This window comes from Scomber japonicus, chromosome 6 (genome assembly GCF_027409825.1).
Source record: "Scomber japonicus isolate fScoJap1 chromosome 6, fScoJap1.pri, whole genome shotgun sequence".
NCBI classification, from domain to species: Eukaryota; Metazoa; Chordata; class Actinopteri; order Scombriformes; family Scombridae; genus Scomber; species Scomber japonicus.
Genome location: NC_070583.1, coordinates 23878837 through 23899489, shown reverse-complemented (window position 1 = coordinate 23899489; position 20653 = coordinate 23878837). Strand labels below are relative to the sequence as shown.

General features: G+C 41.2%; 1 protein-coding gene across 3 annotated transcripts; it reads left to right on the top strand.

The window, feature by feature from the left end:
- Positions 1–6172: 6172 nt before the first annotated feature.
- On the top strand, positions 6173–15374 carry hic1 (hypermethylated in cancer 1). 3 transcript variants are annotated; one of them, XM_053320805.1, is made up of 3 exons: positions 6173–6404; positions 7976–8245; positions 12874–15374. In XM_053320805.1, the coding sequence occupies exons 2-3, from the start codon at positions 8194–8196 to the stop codon at positions 15081–15083; spliced, it is 2262 nt and encodes a 753-aa protein (XP_053176780.1). In that variant the 5' UTR covers positions 6173–6404; positions 7976–8193; the 3' UTR covers positions 15084–15374. The 3 variants fall into 3 exon arrangements, with proteins under 3 accessions (XP_053176780.1, XP_053176782.1, XP_053176781.1); XM_053320807.1 differs by lacking the exon at positions 7976–8245; XM_053320806.1 differs by lacking the exon at positions 6173–6404 and having other exon boundaries at positions 8198–8245; positions 12858–15374.
- The last annotated feature ends 5279 nt before the right edge of the window (positions 15375–20653 follow it).

The following is a 20653-nucleotide window of genomic DNA, read 5'->3' as shown; positions in this document are numbered from 1 at the left end:
CCTCTCCTCTCCTCTCCTCTCCTCTCTTCTCCTCTCCTCTCATCTCCTCTCCTCTCCTCTCCTCTCCTCTCCTCTCTTCTTCTCTTCTCTCCTTTCTGCTCCACTCCTCTCTTCTTCTCTTCTCTCCTCTTCCCCTCCTCTCCTCTAATACCTCCCCTCCTTGCCTGGCACCCTCCCCAGCTCTGCCATTAATCAGAGGAGAAGGGTATTTTATAGTGCATGTGTGTTTGTGTGAGAAAGGGAGAGATGCTGACTGTGTGAGTGGCTAAGTGAGTGTTTGTGTGTATCTGTGTGTGTGCTGATAGAGAGCTGGATGGGTCGGTTGTGATGGTATGGAGACCAGGATCTCACAACAAAGCTGGAGAGTTCACCCAGAGAACAAAAGGGGGAGGGAGGGAGGCTGACAGACATAAAGCCTGGTGAGCAGATTGGGACTGCCAGTGACTAAAAGGAAGAGGTAGACAGATGATCTGCAGAAGTTTTTAGCATATCATGATGAGACCAGGACATCTAAAGATGGCCCGAGCCTTATTGGTAATTACAGTAACTAAAATCCCCCGGATTGAGGTTCTCGGGACATTTTTGAAAAATGTTGCAACTGCACCTGCACACAAATGTAAATTAAACACACTGTAAACAGTTCCAAGACCTGACATGTTAAATCACAAATCATATGATATGGACATCCTTCAGCCCCTGATTATCCAGGTGGGAGTGAAATCTGAAAAAAAAAGATAAAATTTCCAACCTGCTCTGCTTTCACCCCCCAAAGGGCCTCCCAGAGTGCTTTTCTGCTGACATCACTGCACAGAGACCTGGCAAGCCAATCTCTCCCCTGCTCTACCATTCCCCTTTCCTTGCTTCCTGCCCTGATGATGTCACACGCCATATGGTTTTCAGCAGTATCAAGCCGGAAAAGAGATTTAGTCAGTGGAGAGGAGAAGGAGAGAAAAGGAGGAGGGTTGGAATGGGGCGCAGGTCGGACACAGAAAACAAAAGGTTCACCCCCCCCCCCCCCCCCCCCCTCCTCTTGTGTGTGTACTGTTAGTGGAAGGTAGAGGGGAGAAGGGTGAGGGAACGAGAAGGGAATGACTGCACTGTGTGAGGCTAATGAGGAGAGACCAGGGAGCAGAGACCATGCATCGGACAGCCATGTGTGCCGCAGACGCCCACTGGACTGGCTTGCACACAAACACACACACATATACGGAGATACACTGAATAGAGATATTGATACCCACACTGGAGTGCAGGGAGAGGCAGGATTAACCTAACAAGGCCATGCTGGTAAATAATGTTCATGTGTGCACTGATTGAGCTGCCCTAGTTCAACATTGATGAAATGTTCAATGTGATTAAGAGTTATGTTGTTGTCTCATTCCATGTTAATGCAGGTGTTTGAGCCCGGATCCAATGACATTTTCAGATTTGAGAAGAATGTTCATTCTCGATCTTGGAAACACTGACAGAATAATGCTCATTTCATTTAGTGGCTGTTTTGGAGCTTTCAGTTCTATCACACGATCTTCCTTAATCCCCTCATTTCCTCATTTTTCTTAAAGTGCTCAGAAAATTGACATTTGAACATCTATTCCATAACAACTGGGCTAACTCCATCTGCTGAGGAGATGTGGTTTGATTGAATTGTCCAGAGCCGAGGTTCTCTGGTGGCCAAGGGGTTGAGGCGCCAACCACGAATGTCATCATTTGGCATGCAGTTAAATATCATTCTCATCGTTTCCTGTCATCTCTCCACTGTTATATATCAAATTAACAGAATAAAACGAAAAAACCAAAAAGCTCTAGAACAGCTACTAAATGGGGAAAGTGGAATGTCAACTACTGGTACTCTTATATAGCTACTGGCACTAAGAATTTCCCCTTTTCTCTTCGTTATTAAAAATCAACCTTTTCATTTCACTTAAATTTCAAATATGATACCATTTTGCATTCAATATTTTAACACATTTAAATGAGACTGTGGTTCCAGCTAGCTTGCCTTCATCAGGGTGGTATGTAAGGACATTCAGCTTATTTTACCCATTGATGATTTAAGAGTAAGAGAGATTTTGTAATGTATTGTAAAAAAACATATTTTGTAAAAGGTTGAAGAGCTACAACCAACGAAACCAACAGTTCAAATTCCAAATATATTGAATTTTAGGTGAAATTAAACACAAAAAAAGTAGGAAATGTGAACAACTGAGGAGCTGAAATGAGTTAGTTTTTGGCTGTTTTGCTTGAAAGATGACTGTTGTTTTTTCCAGTTAAAGACTAATACGCTAATTGTTTCAACAGTAGATGGTTGTATGGTGTTTTGCAACTTTTGTATTATTTATAATGTGTATTTCTCCTTTAAAATCACATGACTAATTGATGAAGTGTAGACAGAGAAACCAGAAACAACCTCATATACCACAATGATGAAGGAAAAATAGCAAAGAATGTCTGAGGAATAAAACATGGTTTACTGGAGAAGAGTTGTGTTGATAAACTTATACAGACTGTTCTGTGATCTGAAAAAAATAATAAAAATGTTGCAATCACACATATTTCTCCTTGAGAAAACAAATTGAGCATTTCTACTCTGGCTCTAATCGTGGCACGGTAATTGTCCATCACCAGCAGATGGGCGAACTAGAATAGCGACCAAATGCACAGAGCAGCTCTGCTCATTCAAATGACATGCCTTGCACGCCTGTGCTCTAAAGCTGTCGCAAAACTGCTCATTACAATGAATTAAGAGAGGTCTGTGTGTAAATGTTGAGCCTACCATTCAATTTTTGGTGGGGAAGGGAATCTGAAGCTGGAGGGGGGTGTGTCTGGTATGGTGGGGCGGTCACATCTGGAGATATGTGTGGCCATGTCCACTGGAAAGAAATTGAGAAAGAGAGAAAGGAGTGAGGGATGATTGATGAGAATGAAAGAAGTTTAGAAGAGTGTGAGACACTGCACTCGCATGGTGGTGGTGTCTGTTTTAAGGTGCTGAGATTACTTTTTCGACTGTCCTGTCTATTGTCTCCCTGCTGTCAGGCAGAAATGGAGCAATAATAAGGTGATTGGAATATTTGTCACTCAAAACCCAAATTGAAACAAGGTTTTTCAGGCCTCAGAGATACGGTGACCCTGCAGCATGTCAGCTAAGAGACGTCTGAAAAAAATGTATTCATTGTGTTTCCATATTCAATCCACCAAGCTTTTGCAAGATATATGTCACATGTAAAACCTGCTACGCAAACACTTGAAGAAACAGTGGGAAAGGTGTGTGATTTAGAGGGTGACAGCAGACTGTTAAGGGATTTAGTTGCTCAGACTGCCTTATCTCCAACTCCAGTGTTGGTCTTTGGGGGAAGTCGACATGCACAGCTTTTCTTTGGGATGGGCTGCCCGGGTTTTGTGTTTGGGGCTCAACTCTCGCAGCTTTAATTGAATCATTGCTTACAACAAGCAATTTTGGAGGCTTTTTTTCAGTTCATTAAAAGTTCAGCATTTCAGGTTTGCTCCGCTCCAGATTACGGTATGTTAAATTGTGTTTTGACAAGCTGAAGTTTAATGCTCAGCGCAGGCCTCTGGAGGCTGATTGATTAGTGAGATAAAAAGTCTGTCTGGGAAGACAACAGCTGTACACAGAGACACACACAGAATTTGTTTTTGTAGTATCTTGCTTTTTTAAATCTTCCTTCCTGTCAAATAAGGTTACATGTTAACCATATCAAAACCGTTTTTAACCCTATCAGTCCCATTTGGATGCCGGTGTTCACTCACAGTCCACATATCTATTGCTCTGAGCCTTGTGATAAAAATGAGCTATCAGGCTTGGTTGTAACCTCTTCCTATATGTTTAAATGTTGGTCCAAGCAACATGTGTGTATGAACAAGTTTGGTTTTGAGGCTGTAAAGAGTTGAATATGTTGCCTGTGTTAATTATTGGTGACGATTTTGCCCCCTAATAAGCCAGAAAGATTTGGCTGCACTTAGAAGTCTCTATATGTATTGTACTTCTGCTATTTTAGCCTGTGCTGCACACATGACATCTAGTGCATGTGTGCGAGATGAATCCCTCTTCTGTTGCTCTTCCTGAGGTTTCCTCCATTTTTTCCCCCCTTTTTTCCATATCGAATTGAAGGTCTAAGGATTTTAAGTGTCATATGCTGTACAGATTGTAAAAGTCCTTGAGGCAAATGTATGATTTGTGATATTGAGGGGTATAAATCAAATTGACTTGACCTGACTTGAAAGGTTAGTGACATGGTTTGACTTGAGTAAAACCTTAGTGTAACTTTGAGTAAGTAAGTAAGTTTGTTTTTTACTTGTGTTATGTATTGGTTATGGAGCTGCTAAACCTATGGTTGCTGCCAGCTACATCAGAAAAAGACAGATTAAATTGATTAGTTGCAGTACTGATCTGCCATGAGCTGAAGACAATTCATCATAACTCTTGAATGTAATTATTCACGTTATCCTGAAAAGAAAATGTGCAATACATCCACATTTCAGGGTAGTAGGAGAAAGTCAGATTAATGCAAATGCAAAATATAGTTTTTGGCCAAAGGTTAAATAGACGAGTACATTAATACAGAAAGAAATCAAGCTTTGTAAAAAGACATAACCTACTTGACAAGCAGCATATGACATCGCTTATCTTTCCTTAGGTGGAAAAAAACTATTTTGGAGCATGAATTGAAACCTGCTGTCACATCCTTGATAGAACATATCTATTCTCCTGCACAGTGCTGCCTACTTTTGCCTGTGAGGTTATCACCAGTTCATCAAGGGAACATGGAAGTGAGAGACAATACGTTCCTCCACTTCACCAGGCTCCTGGGGTGGCGCAGATCACTTCAATGAAACACCAGCACCTTGGACTGGGATCAGCTTCAAGAGGAAGAGGGCCTGCTTTATGAGATTGTCAGCTGCTATTGTGATCAAAACAAACATGAACAGGCCACAGTCTGGTAAGTGCTTCACTGAATCACATCTTCTGTCTGCTAATGACCTCAGTGATGGTGAAATAATTAGTTTCATCAATTTCAATCTGTGGTCTTTCAAACACCTCAGGATGATTTTGGAAAAACTTGAAGTTGTTGAATAAGTTGAATAATAACAGAAAGGCCTGACTGACATAATACACCCAAATAAAGCAGATTAAATCTATGTTAGAATTCATGTTTATTGAAAGTTAATGACTCCTGATAACTGTGGTGTAAAAAAAGCTACAAAAATGTTCTTTTTCATAGACATTAAAGCCAATTAGCAGTAGTATACAGACTCAACATTTTCTGGAGCAGTTGCCTTAATTCCTTTAATCAAATATATCAACCTCAAGTGCTGGTTATGATAAAATCTGTTCTGAAATGACTAAAAATCTGACGTACACTGTGTTGAAATTACATGTTTTCTTTTCCATGACAGGTTGTCACACACATGCTTTACAGAGAGTCTAAGCCCTTTATGTACTGTGCTTGAATACAATTGTGAGGTACTTTTCTAAAGTATTTCCAGTTTATTCCACTACACTTATCTGGCAGTTAAGTTAACTAGTTTCATTTCATGTTAAGATTTTACATTCAAGAACACATAATCACCTTGTAAAATATGATGCATTGTTATAGATTGATATATCAAATTCGACCAGCTGCAGCATCACAGTACTTACATGTTAATGTATTCTTTTTAATAGTATAATATTAAAACATTATTAACATTAAACACTCACAGGGCCATTCTGATTTTTTTTGTGATACTTTAAAGACATTTTCTTCCCATTACTTTTCTACTTTTTATAGTGTGGTATTGCTACTTTTACCCAGGTAAGCTATCTGAATACTTTTTTTCACCAATGTAAATTTAATTGTGAATATGAAGGCGATTTATCATTAAAGTCTCACCTGAACTGATGTTTTAATTTGCAGGGAGTTGACCAGCTTTGCTTATGCTTAAGTCGTTATGGGGTGAATTTGCAGCATAAAAACCCAATCAGTGTGAATGCTGTATAGGTTATTTTGTGTTTTTAGTGGTCACACATTATATTTAATAGCTTTCCTACCTTTTCATTTGCCCCCAAATCACTGCACAGCATGTGCCCCCTTGATTAAACCAATGGGACTCGTTGCCGCTTAGTGCGCCGTTGGGTGTCGCTGTGCGCGTAAAGTCTCCGCCGGCAGGTTTGGTCCGACCGGACCCCAGCACAGTCTGAAGTGTCAGATAGTCTTCCTAACGCGTGAGAAATTTGGTGTATGGAAGAGGGTGAAAGAGGGGAAACCCGGCAGAGAGAGAGGGCTGCAAAATTACGCGGAAGAGCACTGTTGATAGAACAGGACTCGGAGGAAACATCGGAGGTCTTAATGAGGGAATGCCGAAAAGGAGAGCAGACATACGGCAGGAGCACCAGACATGAGTCCGAGGTAAGCGCGAGATACGGCAGAGAGGCAGTGATGGCATCCACGCAGACGTGGGATCATACACAGAGTCAGAATGAGCAGCTTTTTAAGATGTCTACAGTGATAAATTCATCCAATGTGCCTCGTGTCTTCGCCTTTTTCAGCCAACAGTCCCGATGTAGCGTTCAGAGACAATGCCTGAACATCTGGATCGGCATGTCCGGCCTAAAGCTTATCTGATGTAACATCGGCTATATTTAGCTATATATTAATTCTATTTTTAAATGTGTAATATTGATACATGCTCATGTAAATCATCCAAAACACACTCACAGTCTTGAGAAGAGGATTTTCAGAACCATTTTTTAAGTATAAAGTAAAAAATAAACTTAAAATGTATAAAAGTCCCATGAAACAACATATTTTAATATTTTATGTGTCAATGAATAGTCTGGTAAAGGGAAATATTAAAAGAAGCTGTTGGGAAACGAGTTTTTTTAAAAACACAAAACAATCTGGGTTTATTTAGTGACATGCAGCTGCGTTTTTATTATTTATCACAAAAATATTTTGTCATCAATCACAAAAAAGGGTGAGTAGTTTTTAAGTAGGGGAGGATATTTATTCATGTTTAATTAGAAAAGGCCCTCGTGTCCCTGTGTTGCCATTATTCAGAGGACTCTAATCTGCACATTTACAATAGAAAGTCACTAATGCTGTCCGATTCAATCATGTCCACGTGATGGTTGAGAGAGTTTGGTACTTCACAGGTGTTTTACCTGATAGAGAGAGAGAGAGAGGGAGGGAGAGAGACCCAACGAGACAGAGACAGAGAGAGAGAGAGAGTGAGAGAGAGAGAGAGAGAGAGAAAGAAAGAAGGGGCTTTTAAGTGTTCAAAGTGTTTTTTTCAGACATCCTATTAGTTTCCACTTTACAAATTGGATTGTCCTATAAGTGAAGCTGGGGGGCCTCTACAAATGTTCTCAGGGGAGGTCCAGCAGAGGCACCTTTATTCAACTGGGCAACTATTTAATTGATTTAATGAGCAGTTACAAACTGTTACAAAGTTGTTTCCTACAGCTCACGAAAAAGCAAATATAAATTTCGACTGTTTTTGATTTAATTTGGGCCCCGGGGACTAAATAAAATCAAAAGATGGCGGGTGGTTTTTGGAGGCAGTTCTGTTGAAGGTCCTTGACATGAAAAGTTTCAATAACCCTTCACGTAATGAAGTAGTTATTTCCATCATCTAACTCCTCTCCAGAGCTTAAGTGGGCTGCATAATAATAAATATGCAACAATATATAGGTTTGTATACAATAGCTGCCTGTCTCTTTAAGGCGGTATGTTGAGAAGTTCAAGTCGGGGTCACTTGAAGTTCCTGCCCTCGATTTTACCTTTTAGTTTTATTATAGACTGACATCACACGGGGCGCTAAAACACTTAAGGCGCATAGAGGCTCCATTATCATCCCGGTGCGCGTTATTGCTCCGACTCAAAAATAGCTAAGGAAATTACTAGAAAAAAAAAATAGGAGGAAACTGATGCTGGTCTAAGCACGTATTTTTTTTTTTTTTTTTTTTTTTTTTTTATAGGAGGGGATGAGAAAGAGGGGAGAGGAGGGGCAGTGAGACAGTGAAGAGAGAGGGAGAAAAGTGGGTGGGAGGACGGACCTAAGGAGCGACAAGAAATTCATATCAATTAATAATCATAAAAAAAGAGCTGGCAGACGTGCTCGGAAAACTGGCATGGTTTTTTGGAGGCTGGCAGTTCAAAGCTGAAACGTCAGATATGACTCCCAGAGACTGCTGAGATGATCATTAAGGGAGACTTAGATCGGATGGCAGAAGACATCGGGCATGCAGGTAAGAGCTGATTCTGCTGCTGCTGCTGCTGCTACGCACAGCACAACACTACAGGGGCAGGATGACATTTAGCTTTTTATAACAATAAATGATCAGTATGTGCTGTCAGAGAGGAAAGCTGATTTTTCTTGAAACGCTGAAATATCGGTGCAGCGTTTCACTTGTTTTTTAAATGTAAGCTGTACTTTAAAATGGACAAGAATAGACATATTTATTTTTCACATTATCTTTAAGTCTATTTTTTCTTGCTTAATTACAACACATAGATATTTCAATTCATTTGTAAAAAGGCTTATTATCAGGCTGATGTAATTTTGCTTCCAAAATCAGTGAAACGCATCTAAAAAGTCAAAAACTTTTTTTTCTTTAACATGATTTATTATTTTTTTCAGTCCAGATTTTTATAACATTTTCATGTTTTCTGAGAGCAGATTTACTGTAGAAGTTAAAGGGAACATCGACATCTGTTGAAAGGGAACTTCAACCTCTTCAGTAATAAATTTTTGAAGGGAGCTACATAGCAAAATCATGAACTCCCTGTTGTGTTGGATATATGAAATAGGCCTCCCGCCTTGTGTGTGATAATGTCACACTAGCACAAAAGATTATTCATATTTTTGTGGGATTTTTAGTTTAAATGATTTTGCGTTTGAACTTTATGACAGCCGAGATGTTTCACGTTGCTGTAAGAAAGAGATGCTTCTCAGTATAGTGCTGCTGACAGGTCTGTAGACGGGAAGAGCTGCTATAAGAACCAGCTGTTTGCTACACCTTGCTTTGAGCACAGTGAGCTGCAAAACGCTGTTTTTGTGGAGGTGATTTAGGGCTCTTTGGTCGGAGATGAGGAGAGGTAAAAGGATGAGGCGCTGCAGCTCAGACACATAGAGATGGACTCACTCGTGATTTGGTTTTTATTGTGCGATATTGTGTACGTGAAGAGCAGAGGCTGATTACAGAGGGAACGAAACCTCTGCACCACACACACACACACACACACACACACACATACGCACACACACATCAGCAGGCAGACGCAACTCTTTCGCACTCTCTCATGCAAAATGCGACTTCCAGTGCTGAGAAAAAAATCTCACTCGTCACGAAAAGGTAACATTTAATAGTAAAGTAAAATAAATGTATTTAATTAAAACATAATCAGACGCCAGTGCATAGGAGATTATATTAGAAAGAAGATATAATTAAAATATATTAAAATCGATTCTGATTAATAACCTGCACGAAATGAATGAAATAGGCTAAGGTAAAAAACGACTATATAACTTTTAAATATTTAAATAGGTTTAGAGTTGGCTGATCATAATATTATGTTAATGTGATAGTTAACGATCGTCAATGATTGTTATGAACTCATAATTAAGAAGCTGCGGTTGTCGTGAGTCGGACATTGTTTTTGATTCGTATATGTGCAATTACAGCAATCAGAGAGGAAACTGATTTCGCTGACCTGACTGAAACTCAGTTTATTAACCTCTCATGTGTGCAACTACTAGGTCTGCGCTTCAGGATACAGTTTTTCTAACTTGTGAAGTGAAACACAGACTATGTGATTTCATGCACGTAATGCTTCTCCAGGCTGTATTTGCCTCCAGTGAGCCACAAAAATAACAAAGAGTAAATTAGTCGGAATAAAGTCATATAAAACTACACTAAAACATTCCTTCTTGCAAATTTACACTCATCTTGTATTGCAGTGCTGCCTCATGAATTGAAGTGGGCTATGTATGATCATGGTAAAATGAGTTCTAAAATAAACAAGGCTATGAGCATGGGTAGCAAATTGAAATGAAAGAAAATAAAACGTCAACACAAGGTTTAAAGCAGATGTCTGGAGTGTTTATGTGACAGAGGCTGAACATAGAGGTAGGAAGTTTAGTCTCCCGCTACACCCCAAACCACAGAAGTGACAAAACAGACAAAACACAGGGACGATGAATATTAATCTAATGCAAAGAACTTAATGCCATCATCGTAAACTACATCACCATCATCTTAAGTTTCCCCAGCATGTTGACGGGCCATTAAAAAGTAAGCTATCAGATGAAAACAGCCATGCATCCCAGAGGGACTCCACTAACTGTCTCTCAGGCGACTGTGCTCTGTGCAACTGAGGAAAAAAGATTTAATTTAGCATATTAAACATAACAAACCAAGAAAACAATTTACAAGTGTGTTTATAAAGATTTGTTCTCTGACTAAATTTCACTGCAATCATAAATGGCTTCCTCACAGGATGCAGTTTACACATGCCCTCTAGATCAGGAGTTTTATAAAACATGGTTTTGTGGGCTTTCTTTTTTTGTCAGTAGGCTAAATCAAACAGAGAGCTCATCCATTTTAAAGGGCGAGTTATAGCCTCTAGGAAGACTGATTCTGATCATAGCGAGAGAAGACAGATCCTTTTAGTCATGGTGGGAAACCCACAGCCACCTTGTCAGTTGTTACCACAAGACGACAAAAAAAAAAAAGGTTGTTTGTGCAGTACATTGCAGGTGCACAGAAATATTTTCTCACGCACACACACATATATATATACACACACACACATATATAGAAATAAAATAAAAAAACTATCATAAATTAATATATACACTGGGTGTCATTTTCTGTAAAGATCATGATGTAATTGAGCTGTGTCATATCACGCGGGGCTGTAGACTGGATACAGACGAGAATGCACACCTACTGTGTGCGTGTGAGTACACAATGTGTCACTATGCTCCGCACAATAACCAGTAACGGTAAGATGAACATCTCTCTAATGTAGTGGAGACTCTGCGAAAGTTCAGAACGTTATGGAAAGTACTCGGCCTATCCTTCCTATCACACTCATTTCTAAACATGTTTGATCTGACCGCTGTTGAAATTTATAGTAAAATATGACCGTTTAGTAACCAAAGCCAGACAGAAACCAGAAGTGGAAACACTTTAGATGACAACTGGGGACATGATGGAGCGTAAACCCACCTAAACCTGCCATACCCACAATTTTATTCATAGTCTTTTACTCTCCTTTCTTTCTTTTTTTAAATATTTATTTATATTATGACCAAGCAAGAAGTAATACATAGTCATGAAGCCATACTTTGAGAGTGATATGAGAATAGCACCTTTTAGAATAGAAATCATCAATACTTTCATGTCAGTTCATTTATTAAACAGATATTAAAAACATACTATTTTTCTTTCATATTGATGAGTCTTGACCACATGATCACTAGCAACCATACTTATTCTGACTTTGCATTTTCCACTTCAGCAGTGATGGTAAACTTCTGATTTGATATGCCTGATGCTGAGCATGCATCATCAGATTTACATGAATGCAAGAATTGTACACTGAGTGACTTTTGAGTTTTAGCAATACATAGCAAAAAAGAGAAATTCTACTTTCCTGTTCTTGTGCTGAGCATGTACACTGAATGAAATAAACAAGAAGTGAATGAGCTGGTGTCAGGAAGACCATGATCAGACAGATGACATGATATTTATTTAGTTGCGTGTTTCCCATCAGTGAGACTAAGCCCTGAGGGACAGTTTGAGACGTTTAATCTCATAAGTAAACTATCCTCAGATGCCACCATTTGAACAATACATGGTGTTTCATGTGTGCGGCTCATACAGTTTATTTTAGGCTTGACGGAACAATTAGTGTTGATATTTGAGTGTGTGCGAATGTGTGTGTGTTTATGTGTGCTTGCCTTGGAGCTATCACAACAAGTTTTGAACCATGTCATGTTGATTTACATCCTGTCCGTTAAGTGTTCCTTATATGACTGGGCAGAATGGGAGCTGGAAGATCTTTTTTTTTTTTTTTTTTTTTGGATGTGTCCTTTCTCCCGCAGGTTTATACCTGCTGTTCATCATACTTGTGAAACATTCATCCCTTACTTTGTTTAAAACTGCGTGCACCACTTGTGGAATACTTTATCGGGAAGCCAGCAGTTACAAAATATATATCTGCGTCTCTTAGAATTTTGTTCTTTCTTTCTTTTTACTCCGCTGCAGAGGAAGTGAACGCGTAGACTTGAATTTCTGATAATGAGAAAACCATTGCAACCGCTCACCTTTACAGACGTTCACTTTCACTGAGTGGCCTCTGTGTGCACTTTCCACACATAAGTTCTTCACACTGTGCGTGTTCCATTGAGTGGAATCTATGAATTAAACATGACTACTTAAATATTTAAGCATGAATTACAAATTAATTAGAAATCAAGACAGCAGCATCAAATAATAATCCTGACATTAAGATTTTGCCTGAAATAAATAAAATTAAGTGTTTTGTACCTGATTATGGATTTTTTTAAAACAAATTATGTTTTTTTTAAATTATTTTTTAATATTGATTTTCCTGCAGATATCAGCTATTTTGGTTTCCATACTGCTCTTACAATTTTCTTTAATGCATTTTTTTCTGTTAAGTTGACGACCATAAATGTTGGCATTGAAAACTACAACATATTCTAATATAGTCTGATGTGTGAAACATAGTTTTTTCAAATGTAATCATAGTCATTCTTGTATTGCAGAACTTTCATATTGATTGTGTTTCTCTGTCCTGAAATGCTGACTGGTGCATGACATTTTACAGATATCTGTTGTTGCAGGTGGCGGACTGAAGACGATGCTGGATGCCATGGAAGTTCCAAGTCATGCTAGGGATCTCCTCCTGCAGCTCAATAGCCAGCGCACCAAGGGCTTCCTGTGTGATGTTATTATTGTGGTGCAGAACGCCCTCTTCAGAGCTCACAAGAACATTCTTGCTGCCAGCAGCCTCTACTTGAAGTCACTGGTGGTCCATGACAATCTCATCAACCTCGACCACGAGATGGTGAGTCCAGGGGTCTTCAGGGTCATTCTGGACTACATCTACACAGGCCGCCTTAGTGATGGAGACCCCACTTCTCCCAGTGAACCCAATCTAGGGGCTGTTCTGGCAGCAGCCAGTTACCTACAGCTGCTCGACTTAGTGGCTTTGTGCAAAAAGAAGTTGAAAAGAAATGGCAAGTACCCTCCCCGCCCAGGTCCTGCGTTTCTGCCCTATGCAAAGATGGGGCCCAATAGTATGGGTGGCAGGTATAGGGTTTCTACCCCTGTCATTCAGTCCTGCCCTCCAGGAGGAATTATGAATAGCCATGCATCTCGGGCAGCACCACTAGAGGAGCTAGTTCCCCATCGACTAGCCATCCATGCTGGGGAGCTGTATGCTCCCACCCAGGGCTCTCAGGTGTTCCCGTCCGTGCACCCAGCTCTTCCTGCCCAGCTAGGCCTGCACTCAGCCTTACCTGATAGGAACTGCTCCCCCAACTATGGCCTTGATCTCTCTAAGAAAAGTCCCAACTCCCAGTCTCAGCACACACCCTCTCAATCCCATCTGGCAAACACCCACAATAATGAGGAGCGAGACGGGACATTGAGCGGCCGTACCAGTCCCATGCAGGGGACAAATGGGAGGGCCTTCCCCTCAGAAAAAATGGAGTCAACAGACCAAGGAGGCTCCCTCACACCCCCACCATTTCCCCATCTCAACCAGCCGCTTGGCCCCCACCTCCCCCACCTGCATCGCTCAGGCTCCCAGGGAACTGACCGCTACCCATGCCCCCCCAGCCCTGACACCCCCACAGACGGTGGAGAGGGCGGCAGAGAGATGGGCAACATCTACCGCTGGGTGAAACATGAGCCATTGTCATACACACCTGAAGATGAGGATGAGGACGAGGATGAGGACGAAGGGGGTGAAAATGGAGACCAGCACCACAACCACCACAAGACTGGGGAGGAGAGTGAGGGAGGTGATGAGAAGAGTGGGTCAGGCACAGAGGAGACAGGCAGTAGTGAAGGCCGCCCATCTCCTACCGGACCAATGGGGAGGTTCCACATGCCGTATGAACCGGAGAGCTTTGGGGACAATCTGTATGTCTGCATTCCCTGTGACAAAGGCTTCCCAAGCTCTGAGCAGCTCAATGCACATGTGGAGACACACACCGAAGAAGAGCTGTACGGCAACTCTGGTGGGGAGATGGGAAACAGCAATAACAGCAACACCAAAAACATCAGTAGTAATACAAATGGTTATGGGAGCATCAACAGCACCAATAGTTTGAACAGTCTGTCCCACCTTGAGACAAAGTCCAACCAGGGCCTGGGTGCAGGGGGCATCGGGGAGATGATCCGACCCTATCGCTGTTCCAGCTGTGAGAAGTCCTACAAAGATCCAGCCACTCTGCGCCAGCATGAGAAAACCCACTGGCTGACACGGCCTTACCCCTGCAGCATCTGTGGCAAGAAGTTCACACAGCGTGGTACCATGACACGCCACATGCGGAGCCACCTGGGCCTTAAGCCTTTTGCCTGTGACTCCTGTGGCATGCGCTTCACCCGCCAGTACCGTCTCACCGAGCACATGCGCATCCACTCCGGGGAAAAGCCCTATGAATGTCAGGTGTGCGGAGGAAAGTTTGCCCAGCAGCGCAACCTCATCAGCCACATGAAGATGCACAGCAGTGGAGGGACTGCAGGAGGCTTGACCTCTGATGGGAAACTGAAGCTGGACTTTGCAGAGGGCATCTATCCTCTGAATAAATTCACAGCAGAGCATCTGGGGCTGAAGCAAGAGAAGGCCAATGAGCTTCTCATACAGGCCCAGCAGCAGCTGGTAGCTGATGCAAAGGCCATGGAGAGCCTCTACCCACTGTCCAAACTGGCCTCGGAGCACCTGGGTCTCACCCACGACAAGATGGATGTCCTGGGATCCCTGCCCCCTCCCCCACAGGCCCTCTCCGAAGGCCGCACCATCGACCGCTACTCACCCAGCTAAGACCACATGACCTGTGCAAATGGCATTCACCAATAGGTCTGTGTGCACACACAACTTGCAGTATTCTAAAGCCATTCACCTCAACTCAATATCTCCTCTGCACCTCAGACTCAGGCCAAAAGGAATTAGTCTGCTAATGCACACCAAAATGTGTAGACTGTAAGTGCCTTTCTATGCATCTAATGTATCTTAAAATCCTCCTTTATAAAGGAGCACTGTGCTATTCCGTGACCAAGGGACACTCATTCAAAGAAGTACAGTATTTATGTACAGTATATGCAAACAAACATTTTTTTTAAAATTCCAGCCATTGAGCCAAAGCAAGAAATTGAAAACCAAAATGAAATTGTTTTATTTATTTTTGTATTATGATGAAATCCAAAAAGAAACGGTTGCAAGGAAACGTTGCAATCAGACCCTAAACCTGTGTACTATAAAGTATCATGTGTGTACAAAAAAAAGAAAAGCACATAAGGACAAGATTCAGGGTTTGTGTCCAGACCTGAGCGGAACTTTTACCAAATGAATAAGCCAACTCTTCTGGACTTTAAAGTAATGGGAGGATTTTTTTTTTCTACTTTTTTTTTTTTTTTTTTGGTTCATTTTCTGTTTTTGGGGTACTGGACAATTTATGTATCTCACTCTCCAGCTTCTCCCCATCATGTTCCTGCTTCTCAAGTCGCACGGAAATGACTGAACGATAAGAACAATTTCCTCAGCATTTCGGTAAAGTCTTCTCTGCTTTATTTTCTCCACATTTTTGAGCAACCCACTCCCCCGCATATTTGTGTGGACTCATACTATTTGACAGTAATGGTAGCTTAATCAGTTTTACACTCAGTGTGTAACCCTTCTTGAGCTAAAACTTCCATTGTATTTTGACTAACATCCTTTAGCTTTCAGTTGTTATTGAGGAGCAGCAAGCACAGCCCTGTGATCTCATAACTGGGACATGATTGCACATACCCAACTGATGACACACTAATCCCTGTTCATGATGCGTTTAGCTTCATGGTGTAGACGAAGCATGGGTGTTGCCTCTGACATTGTGTAATATTTACAATTATGGATGCAGCCGAGAAAGAAAGGCAGGGACCAGGTCAGAATTAATGACACAGAAATCTGTCATTTACTGTCTAGAGCAATTACTCCATTCACATGATGATTAATCATAGTGGAAAAAACCGGTGAGGTCAAATGCCACACTGGTCACCGCTCTGTTCCTCTATCTGACCTCTTATTTAACCTCCCTCCCTATAGTGTCATGCCTGGGAGCCCTGCTACTGTTGACAGGCCAAAGTGAGTGCTGTACTCAGCCCTTTGCCTTACAAGCGCTCCTCTGCACCGCACACACACATATACGCTCCCCCCCCTTCCACACACACACACACACACATAGGGAGCTGCTAATCTGTCAGTGATATGAACATAAGAAGGGGTTTGTGGGTCTTCCCTGGAAGCCAGCGGGTGAACAGCACGCCCCAGCTGCTGTGCTCCAGTAATCCCTGTGAAATCTTACTTTCTCCTGGACAATTCGCACTGCTCGCCGGCATGATGTCCCATTTCATGCCTGCCATCTTACCCCTCTGATCCACTTATTAACATCATATCCGGGCCCAGTAACCCTTCCCCGTTGGTATCAAACGCAGAAACAAAGAATGACATATTTCTGTGTTGGCTGACCAGCAGTTCCTCCAGCTTGAAAACAAAAGAGCACTTAAAGGTTGTGGGTTGAAGGCACATTTTTGTCTTGAGATGTTTATTCCAAAGAACATGCTGGCCTTTTCTTTTTTTTTTTTTTTCTTTTTCCATTTTACTGGTCCTCGATTCAGATTAGAAAATGTCTGACCACTATAGTGCCAATGCCAACCTCAGTGGGTGAATGTGAAGACTAAAGCCATAAATACACTGTGATAGACGTAGTGAATCTTAAAGGCTTAAAAAAAAAACAGAGACAATGTGCCTGACTTTTGGGATTGTTTTTTAAAATGTAACAATAATTTAAGGGCTTCATTTCTGTAGCATATGATCATATCAAACAATGTTGTTTCCTGTCACTTACTTTTCTTTACTTCATTTTGATTTTTAACTGAAAGCAGCGCACATGAAACTGGTGCTTACCTCAGGACTGAACCCAGCATGGGGATGCTAAGCTTTAGTAAACCTTTCGAATAACAATGTAAACACACATACACACACACACACTTTTAATTTTTTTTTTTTTTAACAGGGCAGTTGCCCTGTGTTAAACCTGTGGTTATTTCTGTGTTTATACATTTCTTGTTACAGTTTTTTTTGGTGGAGAGATAACGTGATATTAACATTTCTTTGTTTTGTTTTGAATTTTTACTATGCGGTATACTTTTTCTATTGTGTTGTCCTCAAAGAGGCTTGTGTCGGTCTGACCAATTCCATTGTTATAGCATGGCAAAGTCATTTTGATAGTATCTTAACTGGCTGTTTGTGAATTTCTGAACCACACTTTAGCGAGCATGGTGGTATTGATGTTTGGTTTCCACCACACATAAAGTCTAGGTGACAAGTGTAGTGTTTTGAAATGCCCCCGCTTATCCACAAGACATGATGTATTATCAGTACTTCCTTAAACAGACAAGCAGTTCCTTTGCTGGGCGAGTATGAAATCTAGCCTCATATTGTTTGACCCCTGTTGCTCCAGAGGTTAGTGAACTCTCAAACTGAGGCCGCACATGCACACGAACACACAGGAAGCTTGTTTTAGATGATCAAGCCTTAGGTTTTGGGACTGTTGTTGAGCTCTGAAACAAAAATTGAAAAAAAATACCTGAAACAAAATAATATGGGCAGTAAAAAACTTGGTATATATGTGTTAAAAATGTAGGAACAGTCGTGGGAATTTCAGTCACACTCATTCACTAGTTTTAATGAAAATCTGTCTCCTCCTTTTCCCTGCCTTACACCATTAAAATAACACAACGTGTTTCCACTGTCACTTCAAATCTGTGCAGGAGGGAAGAGCAAGATAGTGCCTGGACATTTCTGTAGGATGTGCACCGTTTGAAATGTGCTTAATTGCATTAATATGTATGACAGACAGAGAGGTATCTATAGAAGGGGAAACGTTGGCTTGTCTGTTTGTGTGTCCCTTATGCTATTGCGCATGAACGGCTGCTAATGCATGTCCTGGGAATACGGTTGGTGTGAAGGAGAAGAGCTGAGGAGCAGGAAGTGAACTTTTGGCTGGTGTGTTGTGTTGAGCAGGATGTGCCGTGTGTTTCTGCTCAGAGGCAGATAGAGAGACGGAGAATGGGGAGGGAGAGGAGCAGGGAGAGCGCAGCAGGGTGGACGCGAGCCATTGTCTCAGTATGAAAGCCTGTTCATACTTCTAAAACTCTCCATTCAGAAAACAAGTAGACTGTATCTTCTCTTTTCCTTCCCCTTTTTGCTCTTTGGGAATAAACCTCTGCTCAGTATCATGGTGATACGACATTGTGGGCTTTCAAGGGCTGAACGGTGAGGAAGCTATTCAGACATTTTGTTACATGGGGAGGATGTTTTGGATTACAGTTTTTGGCGTCCTTTTTGTCATACGATATTTTCTCCATATTTTGAACATTTTTTGAAAATTGGGGCAGGGTTGATCACCACACCATGATATAAAGGACCTATAAACTGCAATGTGAATCGTAATTATAAACGCTGGCAGTATGTTTTTTGCTCAGTGGTTGACTCAATTAGTAAAATTAGAAAAGTCTTGTTTCAATTTACTGGTGTAGCCACTCAACCCATGAGGCTTTGTGCCATATGCCGTTGTTAATGTTATTTATTTGACACACCAACCCAGAAGACTTCGCTTCACCACTGTGGTGGTTTAGATGAAGATGTTTTCAAAGTAATAAAATTAGGCATTTATAAAAATTTATTGGTTACATTAATTAATATAATGAAAACTAATGAATCCATGATACATAAATGAATAAAAAAAACCCACCAACTATAAACTGTGGATTGATCTTTTTGTATTTATTTATTGTTTTATTTTTTAGGCCATTTCATTCTTCTCTAAATGTTGTTATGGCAACCATCCCAGGCCCGTAACTTTTATAACACTAACAATATAGAAGTAAAAACGGTCTGGATGAATACCAGCAGCCTTGTGGAGACCAAAAAAGGGTTTAGGTTTAATGTTAAAAAATGCAAAGCATGCCTTTTAAGCTTTATACCAGCGGCAGCAGGCCGAGGTCACCTATGTGACTCTGAATAGTCCTGATCTGCAATCATACCGCGGTTTGACATTTATTGTATTTCACGATGTGTGCCAAAAGAACTGAAGCACTTAGCAGACATCACAGATGCTCAAAACAAAACTCAGCAACAATCTTTGCAGTTTCCACGGGTTGCGTTGTCGTGCTAAGCTTCTGACCGACTTTGACTTTGCCTTTTTATGAGAGTTATTCTCTGTGTGGCTAATCATAAGAGCACAGTGGAGAAATGCCACTATTGTCCAGTGTACATATTTATTTTTATGAAGTCTCATGTTTAAATGTAAGCTAGAGCCAAATACTATACATAATCGAGCCGCCGAATCCAAAAACTGACAGTTTAGTCAGCTAATACAAATGTGCCTGCAGTACAGCAAGCGTTGTCAGTGATTCTGCAATAAATTAATCTGTGTGTGTGTATGTGTGTGAGTGTGTGTATGTGTGTGTGTGTGTATGTGCATTTAGTGCACCTGTCCATCTGCATGTCTGAACTCCTTTCCCCCAGTGTATCAGGGTGAAGTACAAGAGAGAGATTTGACACTTTCAAGAGTCTTTATTACAAGCAGCTGCTTTAGATTTATTTCCCCAAACTGCACTTTTCTGGAAAAATCATTGTATTGTGATTTTTTATTACTCTTACGATCCCCTAGAAGTCCCACAATTGCCTCTCGTCTCTGGCACTTTGCTTCCTCCGTTTTCCTCCTCTTCCTCCCTCCAGTGCAGAGCTTGGCCACACTCGTTCACCGCCCTCGTTACCTCAAAGCACAGCTTCCCTCCTCACCTCTCTCTGTCCCTTCACTCCTCTTACACTCAACACAAACCGCTGACCCACAGCGCCCACTGCCTCCCTCCTCTCCCATGATCCACTTACTTCCAGCTGTTTTTCATGCTGAAGAAGACAGTTGTCTAAATGTTTACGTGAAGAGCTACTTTCTTTTTCTTTAAGCCCTGATCAATTTCCAAAGTGAACTTTGTGGCATGTGTTAAAATACAGCAGATGATGGGCCAAATAAAAAAGTCTGACATCGTTATTGTATTCTGATCCTCCAGCCAAGAAAAGGCTTACAAAGAGAGATTAAAGACAGCATATCGTTGTAGAGGAAATGTAGAATAATGTGAGGGGAAATGTTCAAGGGAAAATATGCTCAGAAAGATGCCAGTAAAGTAAACATGTATGAAATTGCACAATTGAGCCGGGCCTCGGCTGCACCAGCCAAGTCATGCGCTGAGATGGAGAGAACAAGTAAAGGGAGAAGAGTTGAGAGGAAAAAAAACTGAAACAGAGAGGGAAAAATAGCTTGTGCTTGACAGTCATAACCTTCAGTAAAT

Excerpts from the sequence above, each read along its gene's own strand:
- hic1 (XM_053320805.1), top strand. The coding sequence starts at position 8,194 with ATGATCATTAAGGGAGACTTAGATCGGATGGCAGAAGACATCGGGCAT. Across the intron at positions 8,246-12,873 it reads AGAAGACATCGGGCATGCAG|GTGGCGGACTGAAGACGATG; the intron begins GTAAGAGCTGAT and ends CTGTTGTTGCAG.